This window comes from Patiria miniata, unplaced genomic scaffold (assembly GCF_015706575.1).
Source record: "Patiria miniata isolate m_02_andy unplaced genomic scaffold, ASM1570657v1 HiC_scaffold_16, whole genome shotgun sequence".
Lineage (NCBI taxonomy): Eukaryota > Metazoa > Echinodermata > Asteroidea > Valvatida > Asterinidae > Patiria > Patiria miniata.
In genome coordinates, this window is record NW_024037054.1 from 9,686,210 (window position 1) to 9,707,787 (window position 21,578).

A 21,578-nucleotide genomic window follows, 5' to 3' on the forward strand; every position below is an offset into this window, starting at 1 on the left:
CTAGGAATCAGACTTCGTCGTGACGCAACCTTGTTTTGACTTAAATTTACGCAATTTCATAATACCTTTATTATAGTTTATATGACTATAAACTGTTTATAATGTGATTTGAACCTTAATTCAAACATCTGCATGTGAGTTTAAGTGTTTATAGTGTATTTTGAGTAATTCATGGCATTTGGCAGATTTTTGATAAATCTGACAGATGTTTGAAGTGCATTTAGCAGAATTTTTCCATGACCTTACGGTCACCCAGACCACCAGCAAAATTCGTTGCAAAATGGCCGACAGCAGCACTAGCAAGATGGACGTTGCCGACATCGCGGTTGAAATGGGTGTAGATCGGTTCATAGAAGATGAGGTAGAATCAGACGGAGTTGGGATGAAACAAAATGAAGAATGCGAAGGCACAGGAAATTATGAATTTGATCAGACTTTTGTTTACATAGAACACATTGGTGAAACAAGTGGGAGTAGTCATGTCAGTGAAAATGACGTAACGATAGGCCTGACTGGTCAGGAAGATGTTGCTCCATCATCATGCCCATCTCTTGATCAATACTCAGTGAATACCACATCATCCCTTCCGAGTCGTGATGCTCTGCAACAACGTGATCGTGACAACAATCGGGGTGATGGATTCATACATCACACAATATCAGCCGATCAAATTCAGACACAGATCAGTCATGTTGGGCCAGGATATCCTTTTGATGTGCCTGATGACATAGCAGGGGCAACCCTGACTATGGAAAGAACCAATCCTAAAACTCAGAAAAAGGAAATACAGAGATATAACTGTGAATTTGAACGTTGTAATCGCACGTATAGTACGCCAGGAAACTTGAAAACCCATTTGAAAACTCACACAGGGGACTTCAGTTTCGTTTGCAAAGAAAAGGGATGCGGTAAAGCTTTCTTGACAAGTTACAGCTTAAAGATTCACGTCCGTGTGCACACAAAGGAGCGTCCATATTCCTGTGTCTCAGAGGGTTGTCAAAAGTCCTTTAACACGTTATACAGGTGAGTTAAACAACCTTTGCGTTAAGGCATAGGCCTACTCCTAGAACTATGAGGCTCCACGTAGTGGAGCCTCATACTAGAGTCAGAACCCCGCAAAATTGTTGTCAGCACAAAACACTAATTAAGTACAAAAACGTCCATCCCAACCAAGCTTTTTCCCACAGAACCGCTGCACAGTTTGCCCTAGCCCGACTGCGTCTGGCCGTACAGTACTATCGCAAGCTCTGTAGTACGGCCAGACGCCCGATGCTTCCACAGAGACTGAATTTTTTTGGCCGCCGATGTAGCGATTTTGCTACATCTTTCGATCGCGATTATCTTTTCATCCAGGACACAAATTTCCAAAGTTAAGGTTCGTAGTCGTAGAGCAACTCATACCTTTTCGAAAAAACGTTCTTTGGTCTCAATATTTTCATCCATCTGGCCACAAGACGAATTTCAGTCATCAGATTCCACAAATATCGTCCCCCATGCGATCCCCCATGCGATTTCAAAATGGCGGCCGCGCTGTAATGTATGCATTATGCGAACGCATTATGCGAAGTTTATGACGTTTGTCGGACACTCAGCGCGGCTGGCCATACAAACAAGAGGTCATGAACTAAATAATGCATATTCATTATCTTGCCCAAGCGCGCTCGCATAATGCATACATTAAAGCGCGGCCGCCATTTTGAAATCGCATGGGGGATCGCATGGGGGACGATATTTGTGGAATCTGATGACTGAAATTCATCTTGTGGCCAGATGGATGAAAATATTGAGACCAAAGAACGTTTTTTCGAAAAGGTATGAGTTGCTCTACTACTACAAACCTTAACTTTGGAAATTTGTGTCCTGGATGAAAAGATAAAAGCGATCGAAAGATGTAGCAAAATCGCTACATCGGCGGCCAAAAAAATTCAGTCTCTGTGGAAGCATCGGGCGTCTGGCCGTACTACAGAGCTTGCGATAGTACTGTACGGCCAGACGCAGTCGGGCTAAGTTTGCCCCTAAACTCCGTACAATACCTCATGACATACATACGTTATGTGCACCCAACAAACATCGGTGGATTCTGTCTGTTTTCGGCAAAAATGATGAAAAATATGCCCTTTCCGCACTGAGCCAACCTGAAACTTGAAACGTGCACGCGCGCAGAATGATCGCAGTCATTTTCGGTTCGATCGCTCGGAGTATTACTCCTAGAACTATGAGGCTCCACGTAGTGGAGCCTCATAGGTTCAGAACCCCGCAAAATTGTTATCAGCACAAAACACTAATTAAGTACAAAAACGTCCATCCCAACCAAGCTTTTTCCCACAGAACCGCTGCACAGTTTGCCCCTAAACTCCGTACAATACCTCATGACATACTCACGTTATGTGCACCAACAAACATCGGTGGATTCTGTCTGTTTTTTGGCAAAAATGATGAAAAATATGCCCTTTCCGCACTGAGCCAACCTGACACTTGAAACGTGCACGCGCGCAGAATGATCGCAGTCATTTTCGGGTTCGATCGCTCGGAGCGCGCCGCGGGGGGTACGTACTTGCACTTGTACGCATGCGCATACTATCGTTCCGCTCCTACACCATACCCCCCGCGGCACGCTCCGAGCGATTGAACCGAAAATGACTGCGATCATTCTGCGCGCGTGCTCGTTTCAAGTGTTAGGTTGGCTTAGTGCGGAAAGGGCATATTTTTTATCATTTTGGCCTAAAAACAGACAGAATCCACTGATGTTTGTTGGGTGCACATAACATGAGTATGTCATGAGGTATTGTACGGAGTTTAGGGGCAAACTGTGCAGCGGTTCTGTGGGAAAAAGCTTGGTTGGGATGGACGTTTTTGTACTTAATTAGTGTTTTTTGCTGACAACAATTTTGCGGGGTTCTGACTCTATGAGGCTCCACTACGTGGAGCCTCATAGTTCTAGGAGTAGCATAGGCCTACTGCCATGACTGCTATGGCCTACTCAGAGGACAATGGTTTTGTATCACTTGGAAATGTTAGATCATGTGGATAGGCTTGCATGAGTAAACATTTTGTGTAGTGGGAGAAATCGAAGATTTCAAAATCATGTTAAAAAATTGTTATTCAAAAAAAATTTGAACTGAATAACAGTTATCCGATTTCATCTTAAGTTCCCATTCAGCTCACACTATCATGACTATAGTCACAGTCATGTCAACACAAAGTAAAGAGTGATGTGTCACATGCAATGCCCTCCCCATGATTGAGTACTGGGTTTGCAGAGATTCAGTGACCATTCTGCCTTTACAAAAACACATCATACCTGTAATGTTGACAAAATGGGTAGGAATCCTCTGATAAGTTGAATGGGCAGCAGGCTATTCATATACGAAGAAGACAACTAGCAAGTAACTGCAGTTACAATCAGAGACAACGGAGCAAATGAGAGGATGTTCCAGTTGTTTTTTTTTAGCCTGTGTCAAGAAAAAGGGAAGACCTAATTTTTTTTAAGGTTGGTTTGTAATATCCGGTTTACAAAATCGAAAAACGGGGTAGTAAAATTCAAACCAAATTAAAAAAACTGGATTTACATCCCACCACTACTTTTGTACGTACTTTGTTACTAAATTCCAATAACAACTAACACCTTCTAAGGCCAAAAAAAAGAATAGTTCTGCTTCCGGTTACCCGACCGACCCTATTTTTAGGCTGCGACCCTAAAAATTTTATCGGCAATTCCCAAAAAAAATATTTAAAAAAATGATTGAATAAATAAAAATAAAAACCTTATGTCTTGTCTGTCTTCACAAAATACCTCTCAACAACCCTTTTGCATCAAAAAATGCTTGTATTTATTGTTTTCTTACTTACATTCGCTATTTTTTCAAAAGAAACCTTCGTTATTTTTACAAATTCGCTGCGCGATTCAACTACTTCGCAATTCGATGTCTATAATCACGTGCGTAATAAGCGCAATGCGGCGACGACTGGTTCCCGCCGCGCCGCGCAGGGGCCAATTATGAAAATGCGGTAACTAGTCTGTGCACACACATGTACAGTGTACATGTACAGTGCATCACACACTTTGGAGTTTTGGCCAGCTCCCCTTCTTGACTAGCGTTGTGCCTATGGTGCGAACGACCTGAATTTCCCACAATTTTTTTTACGAATTATCGAACGTAAAATATATTGACAATAATTAAGGTAGGTTTTATTCACTTTTTGTGGCCATTTTGTGTATAGCTTTTGTAGTGCAATGGAAATAGTTCAGGCTAAAACTTCGCATATAATTGAATACCCCATTCAATCTGCATAAAAAAAATTGACCAAAAAAAAATAATTCCGACCGACCGACCCTATTTTTGAAAGGCATGTAATCGGAAGCAGAACTATTCTTTTTTTTGGCCTAAGACACCTGCAATACAAAGGGCCTATTTTGGTAGAAGTACATGTAGGTGTTTGTATAGGTGCGGGCGTTGTTGAAAAAAACAGCTGATGAAACCATAATCTTGAATTTGTAACGTCCCAACTTGGTAGTCGGTCCCAACATTATGTTGGGCCTGTCCCAGCTTTGACCAAAGTAGTTTGTGTAAGTTGTGCAGGCCTATTACTTGGGTTGGGCTTTGCAACTGACAAGTACGTACATTTGTACTTGTACGTAGGAAAGAAGGTGCTGCCCATGGTGGGCCTGCCCAACTTGATGTATGTTTAGACCAACAACCAAGTTGGGGCGTAACATATTCAGTTGTATGTAACTTTTAAGTCATTGGTTGCCATGTGCTACCATTCAGTGTTAAGAAAATGGGCCTGGAATAGCCCCATTCAATAGCCACACATCATACACATGGGAGTAAACTCTGTGCTCAAGGCCATACCCACATGAGCTCAAAATGTCATTGTAAATGTTTTATTTGTATTTGTCCTAATTCTGACCTTATGCACAGCAGGCATCTTATGATCTTGGAGGGCACTGCATGTGTTTTGCTGGGATATGCATGACTGGACCTTTTGTTCATTCATTGTTGCTGAATTAAGATACCAAAAGATGTCCTCTCAGATGGCTGCTATGCAAAAGGTCTATTTTTGTGTCACTTGTGCAATTGTGCCACTTTGAAGAAAAAATAATTCCAGGACTAAATCTACAGCAGAGAAAAAGTGTTCTTGCACCCCATCCTCCAGCCTTGAAACTTATTTGATTCAAAACAAAGCTCTTGGTATTAATTCGGATCCCCATCAGATCAGTACAATGTATCATATTTGTTTTGAAATCAAGTAATTTCTGGGTACTCAATTCTATAAATTGTTTAACTTGTCCAGATTGAAAGCTCATCAAAGACTCCACTCAGGATCCACCTTTAATTGTGATTCAGAGGGTTGCACCAAGTTCTTCACGACATTGAGTGATCTCCGCAAACATATCAGGACACACACTGGTGAAAAACCATTCAAGTAAGTTGGACTATTATTGCAGAGTGTGTAAGGCTCCATTAATTTAACCCTAACGTACCTAAATCCATCAAAATCCACCCCCCTGTTTCGGGGGATTTCGGCGGATTCAGGATACCTCCATATTGAACAAACTGGGGGATTTTGATGGACTCAGGATTCGAAGCCTAGCGGAACTGGCGGATTTTGATGGATTCAGGATACCTCCATTTTGAGCTATTGGGGGACTTTGATGGATTCAGGATCTCAACAGTTTAACTCTTTTGCAATGTTTGTGGTCAAGTAAATACTGCTGGCACTAGCCCTGCCAAGTCTGTCACATACCGTACAAACGTGTACACACATGTACTGGGTGGACTTCCATGGAGGGTCACGTGCTGGAGGAAAGATACAAATAATGCGCGAAAACGTGACGAACGCAATGCCGTTTACGCGCAAAGAACACCATGTGCATCGCTAATAATTATGTGTGCGCATCGCGTAAATACTCGGTACACATTTCTTGCTTCGCGCGTGTTGAGCTAGGTCACGTGCTGGAGGAAAGATACATTTAGCTCCATTACTTTACGTTAATTTGTTGCGCGTCTATGACAGACAACCAAAATGGCGGAGATTTATCGTACAGTGACTGGGCGCGTGTGGACGCGCTGCCGATCTAGTCTTTTCATTCTACATGTATATCTATGGTTTACGGGCTGAAACATGCGCTAATGTCTTTCACACAAATTTTGTGCGCGAGACGTATTCACTTCGGTACTGATCCATGCGGGAGTCGCGAAATTGGTGTATTTTGATGGATCCTATGCAACAACACACATTACAATTTTCATGCGAGCATGGTATCCTGAATCCGTCAAAATCCACCAGAAATTTAGGTGATGGATTTTGAAGACTCTATGGAAAAACATGCTGTATTTTTTTTTATGCCACCATGGTATCCTGAATCCGCCAGAATCCATCAAGACTTTTGCTGGTGGATTCTGGCGGATTCAGGATACCTCCAGAATCTACACTGGGGGATTCTGATGGATTCAGGATACCAGCAATTTTTGCATGACAAAATTGGTGGATTTTGGCGGATTCAGGATACTTTCTAGTAAAAGAGCCCCAGGAGTTAGGGTTAACACAATGTTTTACTTTGTCATTCCACTTGGACAGGACAGGATTTTGCAGTCACAATGTGATCGCTGTTATTTTGTTTAGTGCACAGTTCAGGGAATGGTTAAATGAGAATGTCAAATTAAGGAAGCGTCCAAGCATGTTGACTTTGTATATTGTTGCTGTAGGTGTGAGAGTTGTGGAAAGGCTTTTGCTGCAAGTCATCACCTCAAGACGCATGTCCGAACACACACAGGTACGTCCATACATATAGCAGTTTGAAATTATGTCAGGATATCTGGAGAAGAGGTCCATGCTAGATTGATATAAACAAGTCATCATCATAATAATACTACCTGAGTCTTATATAGCGCGTGAATCTACCATCAATTAGGTACTCAAAGCGCTAATTAATATAAAATTATTTGCGCTAATTAATATGAAATTATTTTAAAGACAGGTAAATGAAGTATTTTAAAACATAAGATCATTTTATGAAGCATCTCATAAAGGGTTTACAAGGTGCTACGGCGCATTAAGCAGCCACTGTCAGAAACATTGGGGCAAACCCCTTCCCTTAGCGATAAGTGTTGATGGGTTCTTTTATATGCATTACACAATGCACGGAACCTAACGCACAGCTTTACGTCCCATCGGAATGACGAATCAAAAATAGTTAAGTGTCTTGCTTAAAGACACAAGTGTCAAGACTGGGACTCAAACCCACACTCTGCTGATCAGACACACCAGAACTAGAGTCCGGTGCTCTTAACTGCTCGGCCATGACACGCCACATGCCACCTGACAAAGTCAAAACAAAGTCACCTGACAAACACACCATCTCTATCCACACCTTCAGATTTTCACTTTACTTTCACTTCAATAATAGATACATTGGTTCATAATGCTTACACAAGTGTTGTATATACTGGTGTGGATAGTTACTGTCTGTGTTGTTTTCCACAGGAGAGAAGCCCTATTCATGTCAGGAGGATGGTTGTGATCGTTCCTTCAATACTCAATACAGCCTGAAGAGTCATAAGAAGGGACACGATAAACACTCATCATCAACCTCTGTGCCAATGTCAGACTCATCAAATCTGGACAAACCACAGGTAGACCGTCTCAACACTGTCATCCACTGGTGTCAATAGACCTAAGACCTAATGATGTAGTGAATTTGTTTACATTATGTGCTTTCCTATGGGAGCGAAGTCGGGACGCAAGACGAAGTAGGGACTGTCTACCACACAGGAACGCGCACATGTAAACAAAGCGTGGCGTCATTAGGTCTCAGGCCTGCTGGATCATGTCAGATGATTTTTGTTCATCTAATATGCTTGTATTGAGCCTTCTTTTGTTTTTAATTGAAACTGATTGGGGATCAACCTAAGGCCACCAAAAAAAGTTTCCGGTTTCTGGTCTGCCGCACATCGCCATAGCCATGCACGTCGGCAAAATAAAAAAAATAAAAAATTTCAATGCAAGATGATGTCTCAAAACCACCAAACTCACTGGTTGTTGGAATCCTGCTGCTGCGCAATTTTAACGTGTTTTTAGTTAGGGTTACCACCGAGTATAAGCTTTTTGTGGCTTTTCTGGGCTCCCATATATTTTGCACTAAATTTAGTCGGGCACCATTTGCAGACGGTGTTGTAATTTTGTAATTGTGCGTCTGGAAGCCAGACTGAGGGAGCGATGGTAAACGCTTTTTAATCAGCGCAATATGTAAGGGAGCAGACTAATGACCAGCCTGGCAGCTCTTACTTGTTGATGTTGATGTCGCCGTATGGTCGTACGTTACCGTTTTCTCTGTTTTTTGTCTTGATTATCCAAATTTACCAAAGAATGTTCGTGTACGTCGGTTGAGATTGTAGGTGGTTGCAGAATTCTCAAGCCTTATGGCCTCACTGAGGTCACCTCAAGCTGTACTCTGAAGGATATTTTTTAGAGTTTTAAGGGGATCGAATCGTCATCTGCAACATCAGCAGACATTTGAAGAAGAAAGTTTAGTGGAAAAACAAAAGAAAAAAAAGTGTCACCCCACCACTTTTGGGGTAAGCTCCATACCAGAAACCGGAGACTTTGTTTTTTGGCCTAAAAGGAAAAGTGGCAACTTATGAGCATTATGATGTCATCCTGGCAACCAGTTTTATGATGGCGTCTGCAAAGTGTAATACGGTAGAATTTTGCTACTGTGCACACAATGGGGTCCCAATACATGGGCATAACAGTCATTTACTAGAGCGATTTTTGGCTGTAAATGCCTGGTATGATTGTACATATCACTTGAGGGCAAAAAGGGGCAGTATGTCATGGCTGAATTGTCATTATAATAACGTTCATTATAGCAGAGTTTTGTTTGTAATTTCACATATATTTGATGTACAGTGTTTTGCCTTCCCGTTTACATTTGTCCATGCAGAGAGATGATGCTATGAGGCAAGGCATTGCAGCAAATTCAGCTTCCAGTAGTTTGGTCAATACAGGCTGCACTTGCACTTGTGGATCTAGAAATTCAAACGTGTCCGCAACAAAGACGACAGAGGTATGCATGTAATTTAATTAATTAAGTATTGTGTTTATTGTGATGTGGTTCATGGCGTTTTGGTAGAGTGAGGGTACTATTGCCACAAAAGTATACAAAGCCCATGAACCACATCACAGCTGTCATACGATTGCTTTGTTTTACAGATGCATAACCTATACAAAATAAGAGAATATGAACAGGTCCAAAAACACATGCTTTTTAGAACTTTGAATGACATGCTTGTTTAACCCTTGATGCCGGTATTATTCGGCCACGGACAGCTGCACATTGGGTGGAATGTGTACGTGCAGGAATTCAGCCGTTGTCTGTGAATGGATGTGCTATGTAGCAGGAATGTGGCAATAGCAGTCCCCCACTAGGCCCAGCTTGTCAGCTTTTATCGAGCTGTATCTAGAGTTGTCAGCCGGCGTTAACGGGTTAACATGATTTAATTAATAAAAGATTTTTGTTGAAAATTTGTGGGGAAAATTGTGAGTGGGAAATAAATCATAGTTATTGGCCCTTGTCTTTGTCTTTTTCTATGAATAAAGGCCACGCCCATCTGCAGTTGTATCCATTTAATAAAATGAGCTCAGATTCTTTCGCTTTCAAAGTATTACTGTGTCTTGAAGCATATTTTTGCCCAAAGATATAAGCCAAAGTTTGTTTTTTTCCGTTTCATTCCTTGCTAGCAGATGCCCATAACTGATATGGTAGCGACCCCTCCTGTCCAGCCGCTGAACACTGACAAGGTTGACATTGTGAATACTAGTGAGCTTCCAGTATCTGCACAGTCTGTCAACCAATCAACAGGTATGTAGTCCAGTAGACAAATCTGAAAACAGTACTGGAGTGCTTGATGGCACTTTTGTATTTATCCACCAGAAGATGAGGGATGTCCCTTTTAACTTCTTGAAATATTCTGTTAATAACCGGAACCCAAATTAGGATGGCCAGTAAAAGAGAATACTCAGCTCAGGAAGAAGCTGAGCTGTCTACAAATACTCCAATTCCTGTAAAATGATTCAAATTTGGAAGAAAACTGAGTCCTACGGGGATTCATGAATGCACCAAAGTCATGGATTAAATACATAAGTATCTTGCTGAATTTATCTTTGTACAGTATTGTATGGTATTTTAACCAGTAGTTCTGTAGTCCATACCACTGAGTAATGTGTGGCACTGTAATTCAACTAATAACTGAGCTGGCTTAATTGCACTTACTTCCATTTACATTTAACAAAGAACTAAAAAAAAAACTCTTCAGTTCCAAAACTTCACGCACACTTTAATTTAATTGTTGATCCCTTTTGTTTGACAGTTACAGAGCCCAAAGCACAACACGCTGGACAATCTGTGATCATTCACAGCATTCCATCTGGCCCAGCTGGTCAAAACCTGATCATTACAATCAATCAAGATTCCTCGGCACCTACACAGGTGGTCATTACACCGCAACACCAGGTACCTCAACAGATTTGTAATGCTACACAGGTTATGAGCATCAATCAAGCCAGCACCAGTCATAGGTCGTCAGGCCAGCAAACTGCTGAAACATGCGTACACCGTGCAGAAGCAGCCAAGTCACATGTTGATTGCAGCACGAAATCTTGTACATTAGAAGGCACAGGTAAAGCCACAGCATGTATCCCTGCAGTAGCGCCAGTAGGTTTAACCATCACTCAACCATGTCCACCTGCTGTAACAGCTAATTCATCAACCATAGTTCCTGTACCAGTTTTACTTACTATCGGTACACCTGATCACGCTGTCATGCATTCCCACTCTGGTGTTTCACAACAGACTCGGATCCAAGTCATAACAGATGAAAGTAAGTTACCCAAATCAGTACCAAGTTGCCAGTCAGAATGTAGGAGCTGCCTGCCTCCTGCAACTGCTGATCGAGTGGTTGCTAGGCAACATACAGGTGGATGCGGCGTCACTACTACAAGGCAACCTGTAGGACAGTCAACCATACAGACAGCGGTTGGTTCAACAAATCCAGTCAGTCAACCAATGCTGACAATTTCAGACACCTTCTCTCTGAATCCAACAGCTTCTACTCCAGCACCGTTAAATGAACAGACAACCGCATGGAGCACTAATTCCTATCCACATGCTTCCTCTAATTCTTCAGCTGTGTCATCCACAAAGTCATATACATGTGAGAATCAACAAGCAAGACGGACAGAAGATATGATTAAATCTTGGTTAAATGATAAGAATACCAGTATGTCACAGGCCAATGCTGATGTTGAATCCAATGCTAACAGCTCCAATGAAGTAGAGCGTCGGCCTTGTCTTCTGTGTAACTGCACATGTCCATGTGAATGTAAAGAACAACTAACCAAAGGGGATTTCCAAGATGGCATGTCGGTCATTTCATCATTTAGTCTGAGTAATTTCCCAGATTTTTAATTCATGTGTTCAAGGATGAACACGTGAACAATCTGCAATTGCTCATTTCTCCTCTACTCAATTGTATACAACTTATTCATACACAAGTTTGAGTGATGACATTGTGAGTTGCTGATTTGTCACACTTTCACAGGACTAACATACATGTATGATCTGCTGCTAGTGCTACCAAGATTTGAAACCAGCTGAACATAGGTGGAGTTCTGGAGGTGAAGTAGTTCACATGTCTACTGAGTAGTTTATGACGTCTTCTGAAAGACTATCAGATAATTAGGATGTTTAAAGCTATAGTCCATCATTGGTAATTAGTGCATTTTGTTCGTTTGAAGCAACAAAAGTGTTCAAAATCTCATGAAGGATACTGAACAACTTACTTGATGAAGTTTTCAGCTCAGCTTCAGCTTCATATTACGAGAAAACCAGCATTCGAGGATCTCAATTTAAAATCAAAAGTTGCTAAATCATGTTTCGAATTGTTTTGAATTGCAGCTATACGCGATTTTGCGCACTGATCCGACAAATTATAGCAACCGCGCGCGCCTGTGCGTCGTTCCAATGCTTGTGCGCGCTGCGCCGAATAACAAAACGAACAACAAATTTAAATTTTCCTACGGTGCTTCTTTCGTTGATTTCTTCAAAATGAGAGCTTACCAGAAAGGATAATTTCACAGGGAGTTTAGTCCCCTTACTATCTTTCAACCAGTATGTTTTTCAACAATAATTACGCCGGTTACTTTTTTGGATAGCTGCAAATGATGGACTCTGGCTTTAATGTAGTTAAGGTTTCTAAATGTAATGTATCGCTAGGCCAAAAAGAATTTGTGTGTTTACGGTGACACCCTAAAAACAATCCAGGTAGGTAGGAAGAAGAATTTGATTTTGTAACTTTTTTTATGTTTGTAAGTCTTTTATACTTAGTTTGTTTAGTTAAAAATACCTTGAACAATATTCTCTTTAAGTTACCCGTTTAATTTTTTCAGGTAGAGTAGATCATTTGCAGCTATCCAAAAAGTAACTGACCAAATTATTGTTAAAAAGCTTACTTGGTTTAACCCTAAAGGGGTGGGGGGGGGGGGGGGTGAAATCTGCCCCCACTCAATTTTTTCTGCAATAGCCTCGAAAAACAAAAATGTTATCGCGACCCATGTAGTGTACACAGAGCAGAATTACCATTCGTGCATACTGGTATGAATAATTACTTAGCCATAATTCCAAAATCTTTGACCTATAGTCATGAAATTTCTTGGGTATGTTCATGATAAGTTGCTCTTTGTATGAACCGATTTTTATAATTTTTTGTCACTCGATGGCCGAGATCTTGGGGGGGGGGGCGGAATCCGCCCCTTTCCCCTTGACACGACGCACATGCATGAGGTTGCTAGTTTTCGTTGGTTCAGTGCATGACATCGCGTAGCTGCAATCGGCTGAATGAGGACGTGTTGCAGATGCTGATATCGGGCACACTTCAAAATATGACTCTGAATTGAAATCAAGATCCTAGAATATTGTTTTCTCAGAATATAAGGCATTCAAAAGAGCAAAAAACTTAATCAGGTTAGTTGTTAATTACCTGTCTTTAGATTTGAGCAATTTTTTTGCTTCAAACAAAACAAATGCACAAACGTCAAATGATCTACTCTTCCTTGAACCAACAACACACACACAGACATTGTATAGGGAAAACATTTTTATATTTAAAGAGGTGGTGGAATGCTTGAAGACATTTCCGTCATTTTTCGGGTATATGTAGCTTAAGGTGTGATGAAATAAAAATGACTATTGTGTCTGTCATGAAATGAGTACAAAAGGTACTTTTGAGAGCTGTTTTTCAGGTCCTGTTTCGACCCGAACGTGCAATTTGTGTAAAAATCGTCATTGGGGGCAGCAAACAAAACAAAGTTTAAAATCGTGACGTAATAAACAGGACTCCCGATGCAGCGTAGTATAAACGAGTCCTGTTTATTACATCACGATTTACTATGTTTTGTTTGCTGCCCCCAATGACGACTTTTACGCAAATTGCATGTTCGGGTCGAAACAGGACCTGAAAAACAGCTCTCAAAAGTACCTTTTGTACTCATTTCATGACAGACAATAGTCATTTTTATTTCATCACACCTTAGGCTACATATACCACAAAAATGACGGAAATGTCTTCGAGCATTCCACAACCTCTTTAAAACATACTTATTTATATGTGGCCAAATATGGCAATTTAAAGTTTGAGGTCGGCAATTTGGCCTAAAATAATTCAGGTAGGTCGGGTTACTATAAACACACAAATGGTTTGTTGTACTAAATACCTATGACAGTTTACCCATGGGTGGCCTTGAACCAGCGTTTGAACACTGGTCAGCGCTATTTAAAGGGAATATACAACATTTGCAAACATCGAAAAATAAACTACCACGTTTTTACGAAATACCTTACTAGGATGTTGGTAAATGACAGTCTAAAGCATCCTGTAAAATTATGGCACCTGGTGTGAAGTCATTTTCAAGAACATGGTATTTTTTGTATACATTTCCAACAGTGGTCGGCCGACCACCGTTGCAAAAACCTAACTATTTTTCAACTTCTGCTCCAAATTTACCATTTTTGTTCAGTCCAAATATTTTGTTTGCTATTGGTTACATGTTCATGAACCGGTGCAGACCAGCTAGACTGGTTCCCTTACCTTACAATTTTCTATAAATTGATCCATTTTATCTTTAGTGGAGTCAGGGAATCAGACTACCTAGACATTTTTTTTGTTCTTGGTTTTTCCAGCATTTTCGAACACAAAACTTCAAACGTGTCAGTATAACAGTATTTGATCTATTATACTAACCCCTCAAATAGTTCATTTCTGAAAATTACAGCAAAAGCCAATAATGTACATTCCCTTTAAGACTGGTCTTAAACAGCGTGCATGACCCTGGGCTCTGTGCCACATACAAGCAGTATACATACATGTACATGGACCATGCACACCGGCTACAACTGGGTGTTTGAAAAGCACTTGTGTGATCTGCACCGTGCGTATGACGCGCACTATAAAAGTTGCCTGAATGTGGATTAAAATGGTTGAACAAAATTATTGGAAGTTTGTCAACTCTTCAACTTTTATGGCTTTTGAACAGAGAGGTATTTACAAATGTATGAATGGGGATAATATTGTGATGGGGCAGTTGTAAACGTGATGTTTAAAGCCAGGGCTTGGTTGCTGATAATGGCCTTCACCCTCAGATCAGGCCATTATAGGCAGTCGGGCCCCTAACTGGTTTACACCGTATGTTTATAATTGTCCCTCCCACTATTATCCCCATGGTATAGCTATATTAGAAGTCAGAGATCATTTACCTGTACACCTGAATGTGCGGCAGCTTTTGAATATTTGTTTCACATGAATGCTATGCATTTTAAAAGGAATATATGTTTCTTATGAAACTTTGTACATATGTAACATTTCCTGATATGAAAACATGAAAATATAGCTTCAAAGAAAGTATACCATTTGAAATATTTCTAAAAAATATAACACGATCTTCTAATAAGAGTAAATGTAAACAGGTTGAAATAACGAGTGTACAAACTAAATACACAGACGTGTATCTGGATAAATGCATCAACAAATTGGTTAAATTATTTGATTTCGCAACATTCATTGGTTAAGTTAAATATTTATGTATCTTTGGAAAACAGAAATGAACATGTTAAATATGCATGTGACCAAATCTTTAATGTGCTTTGAATACAGAAAAATGTTTGTGTTGAACGTTGAAAAGTGAAATGTGTGTGTAAAGAATTGCAACTGTAGCAACTTTGACTTCCTTAGGCAGACATAGGCATCAAGTGCATTGGAATATTTGAATGATTCAATTCAACTGCAGCATTTAATATCTCTAATGATTCACATTAAAATGAAGGTTCTAGAATCTCATGTGAATTGATGAGAAATGTATTGAAACAGTCATGCTTCTCATAAGAGATGCCATGACCCTTTCCATGTAGCAGTTAAAACAAATTTATTAGACTGTAGTAGTGCTTCCTTGATAAAGTTTGGTGGTTTCCAGATTGTACACACTTTGCCTGAACTGCCTTATTCATTGATTCCAGAATAAATGTCAGTCCATTAACAGTGTAACAGAAGCATTGCTTACTTTGTTTAAGGCGTGTTAGGAGTAAGTACAGTAGCCAATTAAATGGATCAATTCATTCAATTACTTTTGGATTTTGATGTGTAACACAGAAAATGTTCATGAAAACATAGTATCTGCTTCAAGCAATGTAAGGCAAGAAATTAGATGTACTTTGTTCTGTAGTAGAAGTGTCAATCCTGTACATGTTTCGGCCTGAAATGTGGCAGTTTAAAAAATACTTCCTAAAAGTTTGCACAAGGAACAGACAAACATCACCTTGTAACTGAATCATGGTGTACATATATTAAATGGAACTGCATAACATAAGTTAAACAAGACATGAATATTCGTTCTTTGTATGATTGCAGTTGCATTCACTAAAAGTTATCTCGCAGACTGCGTGTCAATTATTGCTGTTATACAACCGTTGCTTCTTTCCTTCGATACTGTGTGGCAAGGATTGAGTGATACCATGCAATAGATCACTTTTTCTTAAAAATGCTAAATTTCTAAATGTTCAAACCTTCACAAAGAAGGATATAGGACCATAATAAAATATCATATAAAAGTATGCAGTTGCAAAGAAAAACACTTGTCTTTATTTCTAACTTGTCCATATTTGCCCAAACAATGCATGGCAGTGCTGATCCATTTTAAAGTTAAATGTGAAGTTTTTCATAACCAAATTATGCAAAGATTCCACTTTCACCCTTACTTCCTTAAGGAGCGTTAATTATAGCCCTTTGTTTTTATTTTCCGTGTTTTTCCTGTGCATTGATACAAATACGAGTTATCTTTATTATTCCTAGTAAAACTAACCTGCCGAGGTGATCCATGAAGCATTCTATTTTTCCCCCGAGGCAAAGCCGAGGGAAAATAGAATGCTCCATGGATCACTGAGGGAGGCTATTTTTACTTCCACCTGGTTCCATACCCAGGTGGTATGTCCAGGTGTGCCATACCCTGCGAAAGCGCGCGTTCCGCACGTGCCTCGCGTATTTTCTTGGTGTCGAGACAAGACAGTTGTTTGAGTTTGCGGTCCATGCACAATTACGTGTCAGAAAGCTCTAAAATAAGTGTTTTTAGAGGCTCCATCCTTTTAGATTCGACATCCACATGTTTATATGCAAGTTGAGAATCATTACTTTGTTGTTATCTAGATCAAAGTCGCACATTTGCTGTGTCAAGAGACATCATGCGGGATGAATGCTATGTTTCTTAAGCCTTGTAAGTGTTAACTTGATTGCTGGAACAACTAACGTTGGCTCTTATTTATGTATACAGCCTTTGAGTAAAAGATTGTTGACTACTCCGTCTTGTATTTACCTTCACATTCTTTATGGGCTTACATGTATGGATTATTTTCACAGTTTAAGAACACGTGACAGATCTTTAGATGACGTTCTGATTATGACAGGAAGCCTGGAAGTGCACAAGTCTGTGAGTTGACTCGATTTAGATGACTGGACATGGTAAACATTCATGTAATCACTTTATTTTATGAAGTAGCCTTTGGGACTATACATGTACATTTTATTGAGATTTTGTGTAACATACCTTTCATTTTTCTGTGAAATGTGTTACATTGGGTTTTCATAAATGAGTCATTTTCACATGTGTGTTTATAATCTCTAAGGATGAGACTGTTTAATGTTCAGGGCCTTTTAAATATATTGACAAGAAGTTGAAGTTTTCATCATTTTGCCTCATTAACATGGAAGACTGATGTAAGTTTCTGTAATCTCTGTTTTACAGTTTTACCGCCAAGGCAAGAGCAAAGTAGTTCTTGGAATAAAGACAAGAGTGCAACTTCCAACTCTACGGTCTCCACGTTTACTTCCTGCCGCGTGGTTGGTTACTGGATAGGGGGGGGGGGGGGGGGGGGGGCGGCTTGCATGCTCTGAGACCAGTATAGTAAAAACAGTCAATATCTGTTTTATAACACCTCACCCACAGTTTCTGCTTGATTTTAAGTGATAAATGATTAGTTTATTAAATCTAAATACATTCAAAATGTATTTCAAATTTGAAAATGAAAACAGGTGAAAGTTTACTTGCACTTTTCCACTCTACCCCTTCACAAAATTTTTTGAACCCAGCTCTGTAGTGCTAGCGCTTGTGATCAATACACGCAATGCGCACACTCACACCCGTATGCATTTGCACAATACCAGTTCTCATCGCGTGTAGTATGTTTGGTTGCTACGAGTATAGTACTTTTTGCCGTGCACAGCAAGATAGCAAAAATAGCGAATACCATGTGACTCGCTCTCGGCCAATCATTATACAGAATCTGTGGGTGAGGTGTTATAAAAGGGATTATTTCCCTGCAACTTGGCAGGGATGTCATATTCTTAACAGCAATTTCTAGGAGTTACAGCTTCAGTGAACTTTTTCTGGTTACGTTATTGCTGGGAATGATTTATTTCACTGCTATTAATATTCATAAGCCTGGAGGTTAAGGAGGGGTGGTGTATTCATTGTTAATAAAAAAATACATACAACAATCAATTTGATATTTTTTTCCCAGAAAATTGTGTGCAAGTAAAATAGTGTATTTGTACACACACTTCAATTTTATTTCAAACTTGACCATCATCATCACACAATGCATCTCCAGACAGCAAAACCAAGAACAAAGGCCAGTCAGAGTTTGTGAAGAATAACTACTATACTTGATTTTTAATATACATGTACATATGCGACCAAGATGTCAGTATAAAAAAAACAATTTGTGACATCAGTTAGCTGAGCTAGCCTGGCTCATTATGTATTTGCCATAAGCAAAGAAGGTGGTATATTAACTCCACTTGGTGGATGTGTGCAAAGTCTAAAGGGAGCTAAAACCGCAAAAACAGTGTTAAAGCTCTGTCAAAATAAAGCTAGCACAAATTAATAATAACCAGTAATCTAATACCAACAATGTCTTTTGTTTTTTATCATTATCAGTCATGTGGTGTTAAAAGGATTTGGTTTGAAAATCACCGGAGAATGTTTCAACAGTAAGATTAACACAACGTAACGTGTTTTACAAGTTTGTGGTTCAAGATACAACTATAAAATGGAAGACTGACAGATGAACCTTTTATTAGAAAGTATTTGTATAAGAAAGGATTGCAGATTTGAGGACTAATGAGCAATTGAATTAATACGAAAATAATTGAAATCCCGAAACAGATATAAAAATTGGTAAAGCCGAGGCTCAAAAGCCCACTCTATAACCACGTACAATTTAAAAAAAATTTGTCATTACTGCTCCTGCACTGAATTAATGTTTTCAATTTTATAAACAAAATATTAACATAAGTTCTGGTAGGGGCCTAAGTCCGCCATCTTTGTTCTTGATGTTCTTCATCCACTCCCCACTCCCCAATAAGTGGGGAGTGAGAATTCTGTTCGCGAACGCCGTTCACGTGTTGGTTCCCTTCATTCGGAACCCTGTTCTCATGTTCATTCAACATGGGTTTGGAATATGCCCACTGTGTGCCTTGTTTGCACTGGTTGCAGTGTGTGTGCTGTGAATTGTTTTCATCTGAATGTGCACAAACCCATAAATCTTCGCTTGGGTACCGGGCATACCACGGCAATGAATTCAAGATTCCTCCCTAGTATCTTGCTTTGTAAATGTGGGAGGTTGCTTGTGCACTGAGTCTAGAGTGAATTTGTTAGCTAAGTTGGCTTCAATTTGCTTTTAATATAGACGCCATGCAAATGCAAAATATTGCTACTAATACAGGGCAATCAACAACAGGCTATGATGGTTCAAACAAATTAGTGTGGCAAGTGGTCTGCACCTCCTGACTGATTTATGCTCCTCTTATCAATGTCTGGAAGACGATGGAGGAGCAAGATGCCACTTTATCTCACTTCACTTTTGTTCATTTACACCTTGTCTTCCCTGCTTTACACTTTTATTGTCATACCTGTATGTAATAGATGAACATGGTTTGACACGATACACATTTAGTATCCTCTTGGGTTTCTGGATAAAATCCACAGAGCTATATTAAATTACTAGAGCACTGACTCGATGTACAAAGTAATGCCTGCTGGGCGCATCCATTTTTGTGCACAAACCTATGGAAAGTCAAAATTTTGTACGGCTTTTGTACGGCTATTTGCATATCCGCGTTTGTATTCTATACAGGTGTGTCATCAAAGCCGATACGCCCCAAAACCGAAACGCACGATCAGCAAATGAGCGTTTCATTTTGCTCTGCGTAAACAAAGTTAAGGTGCGCGTGTATCCGCTGCTGATGATTTTTGCCATGACGTTTTTTTAACCGTCATGATGTGCTTAAGTTGTTTACACGTGTTGTATTTGGGCATTGCATTTAGAGTAAACCTTTAGAAATTCACTCCATCTAATTTCATTGTGTTCTACAAAACACGCACATCAATTAATGTCTACGTGCAGGACGGCTTCAAAGTATCTCCATGCGTAAGAAGGAGGAGTTAGTGCTCTAGTAATTCAATATGGCCAAGTGAGAGGACTCAAAGAATCGAACGTCTGCAAGCAAAAGACCAATAAACTATGCCCCACCCTAAGTTGTTTTGACCAATCACAGCTGTGAGGCATTGGAGAGCTACACTTGTTCACTTGGGCTTCATAGATTGGTTTGATGACAAGACATGGTCTCTTTTCCTCAGTGCACAAGTAATTCCTCGGTGGAGATAGAGAGACATGACAGATATTAGAATACCATTTATGCCATGCACCCATTTGGCCAGATGGACATGCTACAGAACTGTAGGAACCCCTCCTTGCCGGCTGACGGCTAGCTGCAGCATGGAATGCTGAGGCAGCTGCTACTGTGCAGTGAGGCATTAGTCCCCGGCGGCAAGGGGTTAATATTCAAATGAAAACTGGTGTACAAAAACAGTGTGTAACAAAAAGTGGAGTTCTAGTGAGTAGCCACGGCCACCATCTCTCCTGTTCCTGCCTGGAGTCCTCAATTCAATACATGTAATTTAAACCATAACCAATGTCATGAAGTGATCATTGTCACCATAGCACCTGTTAATTTCAAGTGTGTATAAACTATTTTTATTTAAATTTATGACATATACATTTGTTTGTATCAAAAGTCATAAATATAATACCAATATGAAATTTAAGGGTATACAACTTTTATTTCTCAAAAGTTATGGAATCTATCCAATTGATTTCAAATACAGAAGGGAACAGCTATTGTCTTTTCCCTTCATATATTTACATATACACACATTATGTTGCAGGTCATTCGCTGACACTATTTTAGCATTAGACTATTTGGGGGTAAAATTCTGAAAGATGATGGTTACTTTCCAACTGTAAGCCCAGTGTAAACATCCCATAAAACTACTCTCTCGGTTACTATTTTTAAGTCTAATCATTTCTTACACCGGCCAACTTCTGCCCAGTGCCTGTGAGCAGGTCAATTTTCCCAAGACAATAAGCTGTACATCCAGGAACTACCTGAAGGTCATGCTGTACAGGGTGAGTCAAAAAGAAAGTGACCTGGATTAAGGTTTTTTCTTCTTTAAAAGCAATCAAACTTGATACATCAATTATATCTTAAAAGAGCATGTTCTTCCACTCATCAGAAATAAATGAATTTTACTGAAATTCATCCACGCTATCAGATGTTATGCAATGTTTTATGAAAATAACCTATTTTTATAGCTTTCCATGGAATGCCATTGGAAGCTGTTGAGCCGAGTGAGAAAATACAGGTTACACACAGACATTCAAATACAAATGAAATTTGAATCAATCGTATCAAATCATTTTGAATTACGACTGAAACATTTTTGCTATGATTTTGTGTTTTGAATATGAAGAACTAGTTAAGTATTTTTTCTTTTCTGAAATACAGTATTGATGGCGATTTTTGTCTGTTTTCCTTTGCAAGTTTTCGTTCATTCATGGACATGTATGCAAAAACGTCCATGTTTCATAATAATTAATGGGTATTCATCAGTTCGTAGAGCGGTAACTGATCAGT

The 21,578-nt window shown here is 39.7% G+C and overlaps 1 protein-coding gene across 4 annotated transcripts; it reads left to right on the forward strand.

The window, feature by feature from the left end:
* The first annotated feature begins 244 nt into the window (after window positions 1-244).
* LOC119722946 (metal regulatory transcription factor 1-like) lies at window positions 245-11,990 on the forward strand. 4 transcript variants are annotated; one of them, XM_038193366.1, is made up of 7 exons: window positions 245-1,023; window positions 5,296-5,427; window positions 6,711-6,778; window positions 7,489-7,637; window positions 8,948-9,070; window positions 9,745-9,865; window positions 10,380-11,990. In XM_038193366.1, exons 1-7 carry the CDS (start codon window positions 281-283, stop codon window positions 11,468-11,470), a joined length of 2,427 nt encoding a protein of 808 aa, XP_038049294.1. In that variant the 5' UTR covers window positions 245-280; the 3' UTR covers window positions 11,471-11,990. The 4 variants fall into 4 exon arrangements, with proteins under 4 accessions (XP_038049294.1, XP_038049292.1, XP_038049295.1 ...); XM_038193364.1 differs by having other exon boundaries at window positions 246-1,023; window positions 10,374-11,990; XM_038193367.1 differs by having other exon boundaries at window positions 246-1,023; window positions 9,748-9,865.
* Window positions 11,991-21,578: the final 9,588 nt, after the last annotated feature.

What these genes read in the sequence shown, in the direction of transcription:
- LOC119722946 (XM_038193364.1), top strand. Translation starts at nt 281, where the DNA reads ATGGCCGACAGCAGCACTAGCAAGATGGACGTTGCCGACATCGCGGTT. An exon ending in TCCTTTAACACGTTATACAG is followed by an intron (nt 1,024 to 5,295) that starts GTGAGTTAAACA and finishes TAACTTGTCCAG; the next exon opens with ATTGAAAGCTCATCAAAGAC. An exon ending in GCATGTCCGAACACACACAG is followed by an intron (nt 6,779 to 7,488) that starts GTACGTCCATAC and finishes TGTTTTCCACAG; the next exon opens with GAGAGAAGCCCTATTCATGT.